The sequence below is a fragment of the Camelina sativa genome, chromosome 7 (genome assembly GCF_030686135.1).
Source record: "Camelina sativa cultivar CO46 ecotype springtype chromosome 7, ASM3068613v1".
NCBI classification, from domain to species: domain Eukaryota; kingdom Viridiplantae; phylum Streptophyta; class Magnoliopsida; order Brassicales; family Brassicaceae; genus Camelina; species Camelina sativa.
This window is the reverse complement of record NC_141886.1, coordinates 30,796,622-30,814,483: the sequence shown is the minus strand read 5'-3', so window position 1 is coordinate 30,814,483 and position 17,862 is coordinate 30,796,622. Positions and strand designations below refer to the sequence as shown.

Sequence of the window (17,862 nt, the reverse complement as noted above, 5' to 3'; positions counted from 1 at the left end):
CTAGCAACCTATTACACTTTTGATGAATAGATAAACCTAGAATCATAGATTGGGTGATCAAATCAACCTAAGCATTAAGTCTAACAATAGTGAAGACAATCGATTATATAAAGCCCTATTTGTGTTATGTTGCTAACCCATGAAACCCCTTTTGAAACCCCTAATCTAGCAAAGAAAACTACTCAGACATAGAGAAATGAATCATAGCAAAAGATGAGAAATTCAGTGACATAAAAATAAAAAGGTTCAGAGAATGCTTCACAAGGTAGCCGCTCTTCTCCCTCTCACAAAAACGTCGCTCAAAAACAAAAGAAAAGGTATATTCCCTCTCTCCTAAAAACCCTAGGTTAAATAGCATACAAGTAGAGAAAAATAAGGAAAGAATCCAAATTCAAATCTCCCTATTAAAAATCGATCTCCTCCCTCTTTCTCTCACAAAGGATCGCCCAAAATAAGGGGAATTAGCCAGGGAATCGGCGCCCAGATGCTTGCCACGTGTCGTCATGAAACCGTAGAGTTGGGAGCATGTGCTCGGAAATCGGGAGCATGTGCTCCTGGGTCTAAAATCAGCTTTTCTGCTCCAATTCAACTCCTTTCTGCTCTGATTGCTCCTGCTGTTCCAATCCTTGCTTTGAGCTTCCTAGCCTTTTATTATAACCTGAAAAGGACTCAAACAACTACAAAACTATCAAATAAACGGGGTCAAAGTGAGTCAAAACCGTAACATATCAATCAGACAAATATTAGTTTCAATAATTCTGGGATCAAACTTCCTAGTTCGAAAGAAATCCCTAACGAGAGCAACCAAATCCCCTTTAAGATGAGGCCAAAACCTCTGAAAGAAAAGTGCGGTCATCCCATCCGGCCCCAGAGTTTTCTCCGGATGCATTGCAAATAAGGCCTTACGAACTTCCAGCTTTGATATATCCTTAATTAGCTCCCTATTCATACGTTCGGTAACAAAAGGATTGACCGCTTGTACCATCTCTGAAATACCACACACATCCGATTGAGCAAACAGCTTATTGAAATAATCTGACGCAATCCTCTCCATACCCTCATTCGATTCATCCCAAACATCCTTTGTATCAAATAGCCCCACAATCTTATTCCCAACCCGCAACCAAAATTTTCGACTTTTCTGTTGCCAATACAATTCCTCATCATGATAGGCATCCTTTAACTTCTTCTCAATAATGTGAATCTCCGCTTGCGAAATAGAATCATCTTTTTTAGCATCCTCTAAAGCCGTCTTTAGGGAAGATATAAGATGATTACTATTCGGAACATTCTGCTTCCTCCACCATGAGATAGAATTCCTACAATTTTTTATTTTATCCACAAACACTGGTATTCTGAAATTTCTAGTACGATTCCACGGCTCCGGAAAACCCCTCTTTCCCCATCCACCACTTATCAAAACGAAATTGACGAAAGCGCCGCCCATCAGCTTTCGCACAAGAGGCTAATATATGGCGATGATCCGATCCTATCATTTCCAGATAATCCACTCGCGAGCAAGGAAAAAGTGTATGCCAATCTTCATTCCCTAGAGTGCGATCCAACCTACAACGGACCACCTGGTTATTGCAGCGATTACCTCGCCAGGAAAGTAAATCCCCATAACACAGAAATTCTAACATCCCACATTCTCGAATCATTGAGATAAACGGAAGGAAGGATGAGGTCGGTCTTATCGCGCGTCCCGATTTTTCATGATTACCAATTAGTTCATTAAAATCACCAATCATAAATCAAGGATCCTGCCAAATAGCACCAATTTGAATTAATTTGTCCCAAACCACCTGTCTACACCCGGGCATGGGATCTCCATAAACAAAAGTAATAAAAAAGATTTGAGAACCCAAAAAAGCTTGAACATCAATTAACCGATCGCAGGCAGAAGTAACTTCAAGTTTTATATTATCATTATAAAAAATAGCTAAACCACCGCTAGACCCACATGGTTCAACCGTATACAAATGATGATAACGAAATTTATTCTGAAACTTTTGTAAATGAGAAAAACAACTTTTTGTTTCTGATAAAAATTAAAATATCTGGGTTATTCTGCTTCCATAAATCCTTCAAATAGTTCTCTGTCAGATTCGCACCAATGCCCTGACAGTTCCAACTCATGATCTTCACGTTTGAGCCGACGGTTTCGGGAGAGCCACCATCCCTTTCTTCTGTTTGCGGGTTCCTCCTCCCTTATCGCCACCCTCTGGCTTCTTCTGGTTTGGCCTGACAATCCCTTTACTCTTTGCAGCATCACCTGCAGATTTCAACAATAGAGCCTTAGCTAATAATCGTTTACCCGGCAAAGCTATAACTACAACATGTCTTTTATCCCTACCACTCTTAGAGGCCAAGAAACCAACCCTCTTAGCCTTGACCACCTTAGTATTTCCCAACTCAATCTTTTTCATAGCCTGATTGACATGCCCCAAATCCTTAACAAGGGAAGGAGAGAACGAACAGTACCTTGTGGGGCATCATCGTCGGTCTCTAACACACCCTTCTCTGTATCCGTCTGAGCATCCTCATCATCAGCAGCAGTATCGTCAGCCTGACCCTCACCCTCCTAGTATTCCCCATCCTCGAGAAGATCATCAGAACTCACGGAGAACCCAGCCTCATTATCTCCTCCACTAGCCCCAATAACATCCGCCATCAGTGCATCCTTCTCTTGAACCACCACATCAGCAACCGTAGGGACTTCAGACTCAAGAACACCACCAACCTGCGAACCATTCTTCTGCTTCGCTTGATACAAAGGTTTTGGCCAGGCAGGACCATTCCCCTTCCTAGGAGGATGCGATCGTGCTTGTTGAACCATGACATTACCCAGACCCTCTCTGCCCTCCGCATATCTCCCATGACTCCTTTTGTTGGCCCAAGTCTCCCTGACTTTTAGCCTGATATCTAAAACCACTCTTTGAACTCTCACTAATACGCTGCTGCTGGTGATCCCAGTCTCTATTTACCTCTGAATTAAAATCCAAAGAACGCTTAGCAAATTTCCTTGGCTTTTCCCAGCCCCCCTCAAAATGTTGAACAATCGGTTTTAACAATGGCTGATTCCATGAACCTCCTCTCCTATCAACAATTTCACCCTGACCCCGACCCCCCTCACTCTTGCTTAGCTCTAGACAGACCTTCACATCATGTGTCAGCATAAAACAATGACTGCAAAAACCAAGGAGCTTCTCATACTCTAGTGAGGCCACCACCTCATCACCAGTGTTAAACGGAACCACCAGGTGAAAAATGAGAGAAATTAAACCCATTTATAGTGACAAAGAGACTACCAGATTCCTCATCTACATCACGGAGAATTCCTATTTTCTTACCAATAGCTTGAAGGGTTGCAGCCTCCCAAAAGTGCATAGGGATCCCTGAAGCTTTCACCCAAAAGTTAATGGCAGAAGGATAAGTATCAGAAATGATTGGTTCCCATCGAACCAAAGATAACATCCAATTATCGAAATGGTAAGGACCGTTCCTTAGCACGCCTTGAAGATCTTCCTCGGTTTGAAAATTAAACTGAAATGTATCCTGACCCAAATCAGCACCTTCAACCCTCTCCTCAAGCTTCCATCAATCTCCCAATGAGAGTGAGAGAGAATTGTTGAATACGTTGAGCCATCAGAGAGTTTGAGATTTTCACCGTCTCTGTTCGAAACCAAAGCAACCTTCCCTTTGTTGAGATTCATTTGAGCCATGATAACGTTAACAAAACCGGAAACAGTATAAGAACCCTTTGACGACACAGAAACACACCACAATAACGACTTGAAAACAAAGGTGTCTCGTAATAAAATTGTTTCTCCGAAAAGGAATGAAGAAAGTGAGATGAAGAAACAAAACACAACACAAAGCCAAATAAATACCCATGGACCATAATCGGAAAACACTATCTCCAATAAACAAAGAATTCTTAAGCCAGCTAGTAAATCGCGAATCATAAGCATATAGGATATTTGCTTACCCGAAAACATCTGAAACCAAATCTCCCTCATTCCATTTTCACTTTCACACCTGAATCGCCCATCAAAACTATAAGCGAATCCCCAATAGACTAGAATCATATCCAAGCTAATCATATCTTTCACAATCAGTGATACCAACTAAACACCCGATTGCGAAATCAGGAGATCGAGATCCCTCACTTTCCAAATCCCAGATTCCTGACCCGTCGAGAAAATCCGACACCAAATCGCCCTCTTTCAATATTCACACCCGAATCACCCTTCCCAACCACAAACGAATCCCCAATATACCAGAGCCATATCCAAGCAGATCGGATCCTTCACAAACAATGATACCAATCAAACACCCGATCGCAAATTTCGGAAAATGAGATCCCTCTCTCCCCAATCCCCAGATACCAGATCCACCGGAACGTGTTCTACCACCATTAAAGGCAATAGAGATCGCTGATCTCCATCGATATGATCCAAAAACCCAAATAGAAGCCACCAAGACACATCTCGAAAACCGCCGTCGAGAACCATTCAACACGAAACCCTAATCGCCATCGCCATCGCTTCTTTTTTAGATGAATAATGATTATAAAGTATTAAACATACAAAAAAATAATAAAATAAAATAAATAAGAAAAAAAAAAAAAACATAAAAAAAAAAAATAATAAAAAAATAATGAATATATTTTTTTATTCTTTCAGATTTATTATTACAATAATAAAGTTAAAGAAAAACAATATGTTAAACTAATTATTTAATTTAAAATTCGAAAATACCACATATGAGAGGTTCTTCTTCTTTTGCTCGTCTTTACGATTCTTTTGCTTAAACCCAGAAAGATGGAATCATGCCTAGAATTGTCTCTGAAGCTAAATCCTTGCCTCACTCCTCTTACTCCGCTCTACCCATTCACGCCATGTTCGTATTCGCCGCCGCTCAGTCTCTCTTCTTGCTACCCTCGCCGCCTCTATTCTCAGGTCACCGCTAACGCCGCGAGGAAACTCAACCACAACGTCAGTTCTGAATTCGATGACAGAATCAACGGCGCTTTATCTCCCGACGCCGATTCCCGCTTCCTCGACCGTGTAATTTCATCTTTCAATTCTCCCTTTTTTTTTTTTTTTTTTTTTTGATTCACTCTTAACAACAATACGTCTCCCATAGCTGAACCTAAGCATATCTGCAGTATACTTTTTTTTTGATTCATTAATTCATGGGATTGGCTTTGGTAATACTCTGTGTTAGACTTGTAATTCATTTTTGAGCTGGAATTCTCAATTTGCTACAGTGGCTCGGAGACTGTGTCCCCAAATTTCTGAGCTTTAGTTTATGGGTAACTCACAGATATAGTTAGTATCTTCTTCGCTTGTTTATGAATTAAAAGAAAGTTTTTTGATTAGTTTCATCTATCATTTTAGCTGTTTCTTGCGCTTCTTTTGGGGTTACATTGCTCTGTGTCTTTTCTTCTTTGAGCTCACATACATATTTTTCTTGTTTGAGTTCTCTGTCTCACTCACTTTGCTTTTCTCAGCAAAAGGCTTTAGAGGCAGCTATGAATGACATCAACAGCTCATTTGGTAAAGGAAGTGTAACAAGATTGGGGAGTGCTGGTGGAGCACTAGTGTGAGATTCTCTTACTTTTTCTATTACTTTCCTCTCCTCAAGAGTCTTGTGACGGAACGAGTCCAATATCATGACACTAGACATCTTGATTACACCATGTTATTTTTTACTTTACGAAAATTTACGATGATTGTGTAACGTTGATCTCCTGTATTGCAGGGAAACTTTTCCGAGTGGTATTTTAACTCTTGATCTTGCCTTAGGCGGAGGCCTGCCCAAGGGTCGGGTAGTTGAGGTATTCATTTTGCTGGAAATATGTTGCTAGACTTCTGATCAACGCTGGTCTCAGCTTTTCCTCTATTTGAAATTTGATACTGCAGATATATGGACCAGAAAGTAGTGGCAAGACCACGCTAGCACTCCATGCTATTGCTGAAGTGCAGGTTATATGCTTCGACCAGATAAATTGATCTTTATACCATATCGGGTATGTTGCTTAAACATAGTTTGCTAATTGTGCAGAAGCTTGGAGGCAATGCAATGCTTGTGGATGCAGAGCATGCCTTTGATCCAACATACTCTAAAGCATTAGGTGTTGATGTAGAGAATTTGATAGTGTGCCAGCCAGACAATGGCGAAATGGCTTTAGAAAGTATAACATTCTAAATTCTCGTATTGTGATAGTAATTGCCATGTAAAGTATGTATCTGTGAAACTAATATGTTCTTCTCATTATTACTCACACAGCTGCAGACCGTATGTGTCGCTCAGGTGCGGTTGACCTTATTTGTGTTGATTCCGTTTCAGCACTTACTCCACGAGTTGAGATTGAAGTATGACATCATCTCTGCCGAACACATACTTTCTTTATTGTTTAAAATTCCCTGAGGTTAATTTGTTTCCTCTCCTGTTCCGTACTTAGGGTGAGATTGGAATGCAGCAAATGGGTTTGCAAGCTCGTCTTATGAGTCAAGCTCTTCGTAAAATGTCAGGAAACGCCTCTAAAGCTGGTTGTACGCTTATTTTCCTAAACCAAATAAGATACAAGGTGAAAATTATGACTAACCACTCTCCCTTTATGCTATCCATTTTGATGAAATTGATTTCATGTATAAGCATGTTGTGTTCTCGAACTAACAGTGCTAATGTCTTATGCTATTAAGATTGGCGTGTACTATGGGAATCCGGAGGTGACAAGTGGAGGCATTGCGTTGAAGTTCTTTGCATCAGTCCGGCTAGAAATTCGTTCTGCTGGGAAGATCAAATCTGTAAGCATAATTATTAACTTTGCAGTTTATTGCTGTGTGGTTTTGGTGTCATATTGAAACTAAACTCATTTCCAATTTAAAGAGCAAAGGGGATGAAGATATTGGTCTTCGAGCTCGTGTAAGAGTTCAGAAAAGCAAGGTTAGTATAATAAACATGTCCTTAATCCATGTCAATTTATTTTAGACATCGAAGTGGTTTTGCCCATTCCTTTTCTAATTTGCAGGTTTCAAGACCATATCGGCAAGCAGAGTTTGAGATTATGTTTGGGGAAGGAGTCAGTAAACTGGTATGCGTCTATGGATGACCAGTATCTGACAACCCATACTCATTGTGGTTAATTATGTTTTAACTTAAACCTGAATTGTAGGGATGCGTTCTTGATTGTGCTGAAATAATGGAGGTTGTGGTCAAGAAAGGTTCTTGGTACAGCTATGAAGACCAAAGGTTTGGATATTAGAGTGAAAATTCAGAAATCTTTTTAAGACTTTTGATTATGTGACAGAAGTGGATAGAGAGTATGAGATATGGTTTTGTGTTTGGGGTCATTGTTTCAGGCTCGGGCAAGGAAGAGAGAAAACACTGCAACACTTAAGGGAAAACCCTACTCTTCAAGAAGAAATTGAGAAGGTTTGCTTCCTTTATTCTTAATCCTAACCAATCTCCGAAGATTTCTAATTCCTTCCTTTTTAACAAATGTGACATGTAAGCTTTGTCTCTTTATGCTATTTTTGGAATGGTGTTGCAGAAAGTGAGATTGTTGATGTTAGATGGAGAAGTTCATCGATCAACTCCTTTGGTGAGCAGCTGCTCTTCCCCGGCTTCGCATCATGAAGAAGAAGAAGACTCGCTTGACGATTTCCAATGACTTAGCCAAGACTTAGGGATCTAATACATTTTAGACCAAGATCTTCCAAATCATGTTCATCTCTTGTTTCATGATGACACCAAATGGTTCTGTCCAATATATATGTTGAATCCAAGATCATTCTTGTGCAACAAAATCTTCGAAAATTGGAGGATGAGAATCACAGGAAGATGAATATATATAAACACTAGAGGTCTTTTATAAATTCAAAAGTATTTCTGAGTTTTACAAGAATAAAGAGAAGAGAACAATAACACAGAAACATTTATAGAACATGAGAAGAGTACACATGCGGCTAACAACAACTTAAGATTTTACTGAGCCAAAGCACTGGTGTTGTACACAAGAAGAGCTCCTCCGGCGAGGATACCGGCGAGAGTCACAGCCCAAATTGCCAAACCGGTGACTCCTCCCTTGTACACGTCACCACTCGCTGACCACTCGTTCTCGTTGTAAATAGGACTGCAACCCAAAATTTAAAATCATCATCATCATCTACTACTACTACAAAGTTAATTATTCCATGGTTCTTATCTGAAAGTGTTATATGGAGATTATTTATTCACCTGTATCCATCGACGTTAGCTCCATACTTGTCGACGTATTTGTAAACACCGTAACCCTGCGTTCAAACGACATCCGTTAAAGAGTGTTCACCAAAAAACATTACAAAAAGATATAGAACAACGTCGTGGTTTAGATGTATTAACCAACCTTGCCCTTCCTGCCGGAGGCATCGACGCCGTCCCTCAAGTCCATGCTGCCGTTAATTCCTACACACACACACATCGATTTAGCGAATATATATATAAGCTATATACATGAACGGTAACGTCTGTGTGTATAAATAATGATATACTAGTACTAACCAAAGGGCTTGTCGGTCTTGATCTTCTTGACGCCACTGGCGACGATTTTGAAGGAGGGACGAGCTCTTGTGAGCGAGGGTAAGCCTCTAGCCGAGGTCTTCTCCACGGTGAAACCAGCTGGTTTCAAGGTCACCGATGAAAACATTACTGAAGCAGCCATTATCGATTGATTGATTCTCTCACAAGATGATCAAACTTCTCAATCTCTCACCCAAGTCAAGTGGTGCATCTTGCTTGTGCGGCTTCAAATATGAGAGAGCGGAGATCCGATAAGTGATTGTGGTTATGACACGTGGCGTAGGTTGTGTGGCTTTGGTCGGGATATCTTCTTTACTAACGTTATCTTCAACTGGGTTACGCAGATCCGTCAGATCAGGTTTAGTTTTTTTTCACTTCGCTTCGCAATGTCACGTCGGATTTTCAATATTTTAAATCATTATTATGATGGCCCCTATAAATTATAGTTTACTTAAAACAGGCCCACTAGTTTGTCGCCTACCCAATTGGGAAGCGTGGAAATTGAAACGCGAATTCGTACACTGATCAGCGATTAGAAACGCTATTGATTAGATACAGCGTTTCTAATCGCTCGCTGCTGTTTGACGGATTAAGGGACCTTTAATTATGGCTTTTCCATAACTGGAAACATCAACAAACTTGGACTCATTTGTCTGTAATTTATTAATAGGGGATGTATAAGGATTTGGTCAGTGTTTGCTCTGCATATTCTTTCTACTCAAAGTCATTAGAAAACTATCAACTAGAGTATATTACTTTATAAGAATATATATATCACAACAAATCAAAGTCGTTTGTATTAATAACTATTTGTTGATCAGTCGATGTGTTAGTTACACGTCTAAGTCGTGAAGAGAGAAACCAAATATACTATTAAATTCAAATGAGAGTGAGTAAAAGGGTACAAGCAAGCTACCATTCTCATATATTCCAAATTTCCAATCATATATATCACCCACCACAAATTTATATAATACATTTTTTCGCCACATGACTCCTTCCAGTGGATATAATGTAGATATCAAACAACAACACCAAATTTATGTTTTTTTTTTCATAAGGACTAATGTTATTATAAAGTCAGACAATTGACCAGTCTCAAAAATAACATTGAAATCTTCTTATGCAAAAATAAAATAAAAAACTCCCTAATTATTTAAATCAAACTGTAATAAGTTATATATTTTGACTGCATATGGATAAGAGAATAATTTGATACATTTAATATAGTTTCGCATCTTGCTGTGTATTCACATAATCCCAAAACTACAAAGCACGATGCTTTGGATACAGGTAACAGAACAGGCTTTTACTAAATAATGTCAAATGAAAACAAACAAATCTATTCGAAACAATTTTTAAGTAGGAAAAGAAAAACACATGTTCTAATTTCTAAACTAAATTCAGTATATTAAAGCAAATTAATCCCAAAATAATATTTCTGCCAATAAAAGAATTGAACATTCTTTTTTCTTAAGATTATTATACTTTGAGAATCGATAAATAGAAACCGAAATTTAGATTAATATCAAATTTTAGAGCGTTACGTAAACCAATGCAATAAACTAGAAACAGTGAGTTAAGTTTGTTATAGAGAGGTTGATACAGTTAATTGTATAAAGATAAATTGCATTAATTTGGTATCCAATCCAACATTTACAGAATTGAACCGGACTTAACCAACTCTGGTTTTAGCTTCAATTGTAAGTACATACTATATGACCAGCCGCAGGAGATTTTTACACTATAGGAAGTAAAATGGGACCCAGATATATATAATACAACTCCAGTAAGTAAAGTTCATTTAACACAAACTAACTCATAATTAAATCGCTAAAACCCAATGCTAATGTTAATAAATTAACGACTTAATTATTTAAATTACTGTTGCCTTCTTCTTCTCCATGGATTGATTATCTTGTTTTGTCTCTCTCTCTCTCTCTATATACGCGAAACTTTGTCGTCTCTCTCTCCTCGAAGAACCTTTTTGAAACTTTTCAAGTTTTGTTTTTTTCTCTTTTTCACGAGCTCTTTTAGGGTTCTCTCTCAAGCTTTAATCTTACAGTGCCCCTCTCCCTTCCAATCTACTTTAACTAAAGAAGCTCATTTTCTTACTTTTTTTGTTTATCACTCTCTCCCTCTTTCTCTCTCCGGTGAAATATTTGTCGGTGGTGGTGTTGATTCTCCGAGGAAGCTATTCATTCGCCGGGATTAGTTAGTCAGATTTTTCCTGGATCCGATCAGTGGATCGGTATTATAAAAATGGGACCTTGATGGGTAATTTGGGGAATGTCTTTGAATGAAGCAAAGACTGAGTTTTGCTGAAAAAGGGGAAACGAAAGATTCCTTTTTTTTTGTTCTTGTTGTCTCTCAGATATTACGGAGCTTTGCTTTGCCTTTTTTTTTAATCAGTTGTTTTTGGGGAAACTTGCATGTGAAGTGATTTGCGTTGAACGAATCAGCGTGACCGGATTTTCTCCTTGTCACATGCTGTCTTGTTGTTGTTGTGTATCTTCTCTGTTACGTTTATGCGGCAAATCTGTTGAATTAAGCTACTGAAGTCTGGTGGGAGTTATGGCTAAGAAGCTAGTTTCGTCGATGAGATGTGTCTCTTTGGTTCTGTTCTCACGCCTCTCAATCTCTGCTTCTTCTGTCTTTGTGAGTTGAATCAAGCCTGGCTAGGGATTTGAAGTTGTTGGTTTTTGGTGATGGAGGATATTGGGTTGGTTAAGCAAGGTTGGAAATGGATGCAGTCTCAGAAAAATATGTGCTCGGATGCTTGTTCCGCGCTGCGATGCTTTGGGGACAAGATGGGAGGGGTTGTGGAGCGTCACTGGCCGTTGGTGTGTTGTGGATGTGGGAAGCTATTAGGGTTACTTCGTTTGTCATTTGTGTATTGGAAAGACTGCATTTTTAGGGGTTTCCATTGCAGCGCCAAATTGGGTTCAGCTGCTTTGCTTCTCATTATGTGGAGTTGCTTCCTTAGCTTGACTTCCTTGTCTTGCTTGCTTTATGTTCTCCTCAGTATGGTAATTATCTCTTTTATCGTTCCTGAAATCTTTATTTCTGGATTTTGGATCTTGAAACAGGACCACTTAATCTTTGTTCCTGAAATCCTAGATGCTATTGCCCACTATTGATGGTTTCAAGATTTTTTATTCAATTTCTACATTAGATTGGAGATTTCTTTGATTGAGTTGGGTCTCACTTATTGCTTTGCATTTACTATTGCAGGGGGCAGCTGCAGCTGTTGTTCTGAACTTAGGTTGCACCCCTGGGCTCTTTATTGTAGGACTATTTGGAATTTTGATTTTATGGATGTATGCAAACTTTTGGATCACCGGAACATTGTTTATTGTTGGAGGCAAGTTTCTATTTTTCCTTGATCAGTCTGCTCTTATGCTCGTTCACTGTTACAATACAACCACTTTAAGATTAGTTTGCTGGATTGTCTTTCTGGCTATTGAGTCTATCTTATGCCTGATCTTTACTATTTACATGGTGTTGATTTCTCTAGTTTTGTTTGATTCAGGCTATTTATTTTCCTTAAATCATGCCCGTGTGGTGGTTCTAATGGCGGCCTCATATGCGATGTATTGTGTCAAAGTCAGACTTGGATGGCTTGGTCTTTTCCTCTCAATAAATCTTGCTTTCTTGTCCAATGATCTATTAAATTGTCTTCTTCAATGGTGTGACAATTTAAGTGAAAAACCACAACACGAGGAACCAAAGAAACCGAAAGAAACAATTATAGAAGAAGACTATTCAGGGGAATTTGAGTATCCTTCAGTTCCTCCTGTCGAAGAAGAAACCGAGAAAAAGATTCACGAGAATAAGTCGTCTGCTAAACCAACGGCTCCTTCGACTGTTGTTAACAACGTAAAGGAGATTTCTACTGTTAAAATAGTCAAAATAGAAGAGACAAGTTCAGCTGATGAAATGAAGAGAATACTGAATAGTTTGAATCATTATGAAGCACTGGGGTTCCCTCGGCATAAAAAGATTGATGCTGCGGTGCTTAAGAAAGAGTATAGAAAGAAGGTTTGTCCTCATTTCCAATGATCAGTAGGTTAATGCAATTTCTCTAAGGTTAACGAAGTGTGTGCTATATATGTTCTAGGCAATGCTGGTTCATCCCGATAAAAATATGGGGAGTCCATTGGCAAGTGAATCATTCAAGAAACTTCAAAGTGCTTACGAGGTAGCTAATGATGTATAGTTTAGATTTTGTATAGTTTGATGTTAATGTTCTTGGTGTTTTGATATATAGACATGAAAAGGTTGTATTTTCTTCTTTCAGGTTCTTTCTGATTTCGTAAAGAAGAGAGATTACGATGAGCAATTACGAAAAGAAGAATCTAGGACTAGGAGTGTTTGTCAGACATCACATGCTTCTTCGCATAAGGTTTAGTTACAGTTTTTTTTTTGCTTCTCTTTGATATTTACTGGGTGTCCCATTATTTTTGTTCATGTTTATCTGCAGAGTGGTCCTGATTATCGATCAGAAGAGTCGAGGCGGATACACTGTACGAAATGTGGTACTTCACACATATGGGTATGCACTAATAGGACTAAAGCAAAGGCAAGATGGTGTCAGGTTTGAATCCAACCAACTCAGAAACTCTTAAAACATCTTTGTCTTGCATTTTTTTTTTTTTTTTTTCAAAACGCTCATTCAGATCATCTCAATTTGTAAAATGTAGGATTGTGGTCAATATCATCAAGCAAAAGATGGAGATGGATGGGTCGAACTCAAAGGGACATTACCCTTTGAGAGAGCACATAAGGTAATAGAAAAGCTTCTTTTTTTCTCACATTGTTGCTTGTAATGATGAATGTGGTTTTGCCTCAGTATCCTCAACTCAACCGCTTTATTTTTTTCGGTCCTTTTAAAGATTGAAATACCACGTGCTTTTGTTTGCGCGGAAAGCAAAATCTTTGACGTCTCAGAATGGGCCATTTGTCAGGTCAGTTCTCTTACCGGTTCGATAGTGGATTTGGATTACCTCAATGTGAAGATGATTGAGATACATTAATTAACATGTGTTGTTGGTTTGATCATAATAATAGGGAATGGCGTGTAGACCGAACACACATAGGCCAAGCTTTCATGTGAACATGGTTGGTTTAGAGAAGACAACACAAAGATCAAACTCAAGTAGGTTCCCTTGGGACCTAGATGTGGAGATGATGGATGAGGACGAAGAAGAGTTTGAGCTATGGCTTGAACAAGCTCTAGCTTCTGGTCTCTTCTGCGAAACCTCAAAACGCAGAAAAAGCTGGAGCCCTTTCAAGTTAAGCCAGATGAAAAGCAAGAAACAATGGCGAAGAACATCCACTTGATTCAGTTTGACCGTTAACCATAAAACAAAACTTCCATATAGCTCACCCACGAATCCAAAAACTGAATTCACAGCAAGTGAATCCAAAGTCTTTCTCTGTAAATAGCATATTATGTGGATTGTTCTTAAAGAAAAAGAAAAAAAAAGAATCTGTGGATTTTTCAGTGTGGTATTATTACAACTACCTGAAAAATGAAAGAAGTTTTTTTTTTTTTTTTTTTTTTTTCCTGAAATCAATTGTTGTACATCAGTTCATACGATGGATGATATGATATGAGAAGAAGAAGCTCAAAATAGAAATATTAATGGTTACTAAATTTATAAAGTTTTGAATTTTTAATAATTTTTTTTCCCTTTTTTTTTTATAAATACAGAGAAAAATAAAAATTGAGAAATCGAACCCGAATTTACCAGAGTGTGTTTTCCCTCCTTTGTATGTTAATGTTACTGATGGAATCAATCAAGCACGTCTGACCTCCATTAAATTTTTATAATTTCCCTTCCAAGCTTCGATTTTGACCTTCTGGGTTAAATCACGGAAGAGTTTCCTTTTCGGGTAGCCGCCGCAATTTTACCCATCTGAGCCAAAAAAAAACCCTAGAAACTGGGATTGTACGAGGAAGAGGAAGAGCTTTTGCCAATTTTGGGGTATCATCGAATTTGATTTTTTTCTGTTTTCTCTCGTTCCATCCGGATTCAGAACGAAACCCTAACCCTAAAAAAAATCCTCTTTCGATTGCTTTGCTGAATTTGTCGAAACCATTTTATTTTCCTTGTCTATTCCTCTTTCGAGTTTTAGGATTCTGAACTATTTTTTTTTGAATATTACAGACGTTTTTTTGCTTCTCCCTGTATTAATTGAACAAACATAGCGATCTATCTATCTCTCTGTATATATACATATATGTACACACACACTTGTAAGTAGAATAGTGAGGAAGAAGGTGAAATGAGTAGGCTCTCTTTCCGGCCACGGCCATTGGATATACACAAGAAGCTTCCTATTTTAAAATCCTTTAAAGACTTTGAAGACGACGACACTCCAACTTCTACTACTAGAAATTCTCAGTTGCTGCGTATAGCTTCCGCTGAGGTTGACAATGAGGTGCATTTCCATTTATAATCCTTGTTTTTGCGTCTAACTTGGAATTCGAATTCCATCGTTTTAACCAGTGTTACTTATATATTATCAGGTTGCACCAGTGCCAAGCAAGAAACCAGCTTCAGAAATACCAACACCTCAGTTTGTTATTGTGGATACTTATGAAAGGGATTATTCTCCGACTTTTGGTCAACCTGCTTCTTATCTTCGTGCAAGAGGAGGTACCAGTTTTGTATTCTTTGCTATGAAGGTGGTTTTTTTTTTTGTTATGTGGAGATTTTAAGTTTGTTTTTTGAAGCAGCTCGGTCTGAGCTTGGAGAATTTGTGGAGTATGATCTTGACAATGAGGATGAAGACTGGCTTTATGAGTTTGATAACGATAAGAAAGAACTTTCACCTGAAAAGTAAAGTAACCTATCCAACTATCTTTATTGCTCCTCTTTAGGATTTAGTATCATCAGTATTTTTCTGTTATCTTGTAGCTGCATCATGCTGATACTGTGTTTCATTTATTTAATCGTTGAGGCAGATTGGGTTATTCCGTCTCTCCGTGTCTTTTAGTTTTGTATTGTAGCTTAATTAGTTTGCTCTATTCACTAAAAATTTTGACTTGATTCTGCTAAGATTGCTAAAATTTTGAATCGTTCTTTTTGATGAGCGACATATATGTGTTAAATTTTTTGATACAGGCTTGAGGGCATTATTTTTAAACTAGAGGTTTTGGATCACAAGACGCGGGAAAGAGCTGGAGTTATTGCACCTACTCTCGGTTCTCCGGTTCCTGTGCTTTTGCAGTTTGATGCTGCTGTTGATGTATACTTTTGCTTTTATTGTGTTCCATAGTCTTTTGGTTTATCATATCTCTTGTTCATCCAGTCTATACTCATTTTAGAAACAGTACAGAACATTTCAATGATTATTTTTGTCTTATTGCAGGCGCTGCAATCTCTGTCCATTAATTATGGAACCTTTCAGGCTATCTTCAACTACTGGAAAGACAAGGTTTGAGATTAAACTTTTGTTGTTACAAGTTTTCTGGATGTAGACATTATGTTGCATAGGTTAATGATCTTACTTGACGGGGTGAGATAAAGATGGCTCAACAGATTATTGGGATCTTGAGAACCAATGCATTATCCTTGTCAATGATGCATCAGTTCCACATATGGACAACCTCTGCCTTATAATACTAATGCCTATGTCTCGTTTTCATTCTTTATGTGAACTTAGCGCAAAAGATGGCAGAAGCCTGTCTTGCGGCGTCTACAGGTTTGCATTATAATTTGAATTATTTCCATTTGAAACGATCAAAGCCTATGTCAGAAAATCATCTTACCTCGATTATTTAGTTGATATTTTGCTTCATTGTTTCGAACAGCCTCCTCCACCGGTCAATGATACCAATCCCTACAATGTGTTTAGGCCAAGGGAGAAAGTTCATAGACTCCACACAAGAAGGGTAAGCTGTCTTCTTCTACGCAATATGTGATAGATTTTTATATCCAATTTGAGGCAGAAAAGTACTGATAAGGCTTTACTTCTTCTTCAGATGCAGAGGAGAGAAAACAATGTGCAATCATTTGAAAAGCTTCGACAGGTGAGTGAGTCATCTGAATCTCTTTATGTTTCTTGCACCTGAAAACACTCTGCAATTTGCCTTTACAAAGCCTTCTATTAGTTTTTTTTCTCCCGGATAACATTGTTTTTTTTTGGCTGTTAATTATCTGTTAGGGGTTCATTTATGATTTTCTCTTGAATTCTGAATATATGGGATACACTATTATCAGGTTAGACGCAATCTTGGCCAAGCACAGACCATTCTGGAGGCTCTCATTAAGGTGTTCTTTATGACAGTTTTAGAGTTTTAGACTTCATTTCATATCTTAACAAGCGGATTGCATTCGCCAAAGTTACTAATTTGATGTTAGCCATTCCATAGAGAGAAGAGAAGAAGAGGGATGTCATGGACAGTGAGGTTAGCCTTCAGAGAATCCAACTCCAATACAGGGTACTTACTACTACTTCCTCTAAAACTCTTGTTACATATGCTGTCTTTTTATTGCCTTACCGGGTCTAAAATCTTCATCTATGGGATTTTTGCAGCATGAAACAGAGCTCCTGGAAGATAGCTTGGCTCTGCCTGGATTTCAACCCACTACAACATCATACAAATTTGGCTCAAGCGACGATGAATTAATGGACTCTGATGATTACACTAGCACCCGTGTACGAACTCGACCTGCCATTATCCCTAACTCTCGTTTCACCAACTTAAATATGAACGCATCTCAACCCGGAGGAATCAAGCAAGAAGTTAGAAGAAGACAGTCGCATCACGGATGGCTTCACAAACTGGTTCTTATTACAACACATTCTCTCTCGCTTACTTAATCACTCGAGTAAATCTATAATGGTTTTTTTTTTTTTTTTTTTGATATCCTTAGGATCCTAATGAACCAGTCATGCTGTTCACAAAACCGCTGGTTCCCGATAAACTGGCAGCTGCAGGGATCGTTCCTCCAGCACCGGATTCATCGCCGGGTCAACCTCCAAGCCGGTTTCAGGGGAGGATTGGTCGTGGTGGCCGGATAATATTCGATAGATGGAATCCGTTGATGCAATCTCACATTAATTGTGGAGACTCTTACTACATTGCACCAAAACACCGATCCACCAACTTCAATTGAAATATTTTCAGAATGTCTTTGTAAAGAAATTTTCTTTTCGATCACCAAATGGTGATGAAAACAAGTGTAACAACAAACTTGAGCTATTATTACTGTATGTTTTATGTATTCTCAGGTTTTATCGGTTTAAGGGAATAATTCGGTTAATTCCTAACCGGGT

At 38.5% G+C, this 17,862-nt stretch overlaps 4 protein-coding genes and 1 long non-coding RNA gene across 6 annotated transcripts; 3 read left to right on the top strand and 2 right to left on the bottom strand.

Moving 5' to 3' along the window:
• Window positions 1-1,906: 1,906 nt before the first annotated feature.
• Window positions 1,907-4,588, bottom strand: LOC104703248 (uncharacterized). Of its 2 annotated transcripts, none has more exons than XR_015561375.1 (2): window positions 2,485-4,588; window positions 1,907-2,275 (listed from the first exon to the last, which is right to left on the bottom strand). It is a non-coding gene; the product is annotated as an uncharacterized LOC104703248 (long non-coding RNA). The 2 variants fall into 2 exon arrangements; XR_015561376.1 differs by having other exon boundaries at window positions 2,357-4,584.
• A 124-nt stretch (window positions 4,589-4,712) lies between these two features.
• On the top strand, window positions 4,713-7,922 carry LOC104703246 (DNA repair protein recA homolog 1, chloroplastic). Its single transcript, XM_010419217.3, has 13 exons — window positions 4,713-5,072; window positions 5,519-5,610; window positions 5,770-5,845; window positions 5,931-5,993; window positions 6,073-6,202; window positions 6,298-6,383; window positions 6,473-6,598; window positions 6,714-6,818; window positions 6,901-6,957; window positions 7,043-7,105; window positions 7,187-7,263; window positions 7,374-7,446; window positions 7,565-7,922. Exons 1-13 carry the CDS (start codon window positions 4,827-4,829, stop codon window positions 7,682-7,684), a joined length of 1,314 nt encoding a protein of 437 aa, XP_010417519.2. The 5' UTR covers window positions 4,713-4,826; the 3' UTR covers window positions 7,685-7,922.
• LOC104703247 (photosystem II 10 kDa polypeptide, chloroplastic) lies at window positions 7,862-8,771 on the bottom strand. Its single transcript, XM_010419218.3, has 4 exons — window positions 8,554-8,771; window positions 8,399-8,457; window positions 8,251-8,306; window positions 7,862-8,146 (listed from the first exon to the last, which is right to left on the bottom strand). The coding sequence occupies exons 1-4, from the start codon at window positions 8,711-8,713 to the stop codon at window positions 7,999-8,001; spliced, it is 423 nt and encodes a 140-aa protein (XP_010417520.1). The 5' UTR covers window positions 8,714-8,771; the 3' UTR covers window positions 7,862-7,998.
• Window positions 8,772-10,377: 1,606 nt separating this feature from the next.
• Window positions 10,378-14,238, top strand: LOC104703244 (uncharacterized). The gene is made up of 9 exons (XM_087457451.1): window positions 10,378-11,600; window positions 11,806-11,935; window positions 12,104-12,612; window positions 12,692-12,772; window positions 12,872-12,976; window positions 13,055-13,168; window positions 13,275-13,358; window positions 13,467-13,538; window positions 13,642-14,238. Exons 1-9 carry the CDS (start codon window positions 11,280-11,282, stop codon window positions 13,912-13,914), a joined length of 1,689 nt encoding a protein of 562 aa, XP_087313577.1. The 5' UTR covers window positions 10,378-11,279; the 3' UTR covers window positions 13,915-14,238.
• A 66-nt stretch (window positions 14,239-14,304) lies between these two features.
• Window positions 14,305-17,810, top strand: LOC104703243 (uncharacterized). The gene is made up of 13 exons (XM_087457452.1): window positions 14,305-14,561; window positions 14,745-15,018; window positions 15,107-15,236; window positions 15,317-15,419; window positions 15,705-15,828; window positions 15,952-16,017; window positions 16,246-16,284; window positions 16,394-16,474; window positions 16,565-16,612; window positions 16,803-16,853; window positions 16,955-17,023; window positions 17,119-17,370; window positions 17,460-17,810. Exons 2-13 carry the CDS (start codon window positions 14,863-14,865, stop codon window positions 17,700-17,702), a joined length of 1,362 nt encoding a protein of 453 aa, XP_087313578.1. The 5' UTR covers window positions 14,305-14,561; window positions 14,745-14,862; the 3' UTR covers window positions 17,703-17,810.
• The last annotated feature ends 52 nt before the right edge of the window (window positions 17,811-17,862 follow it).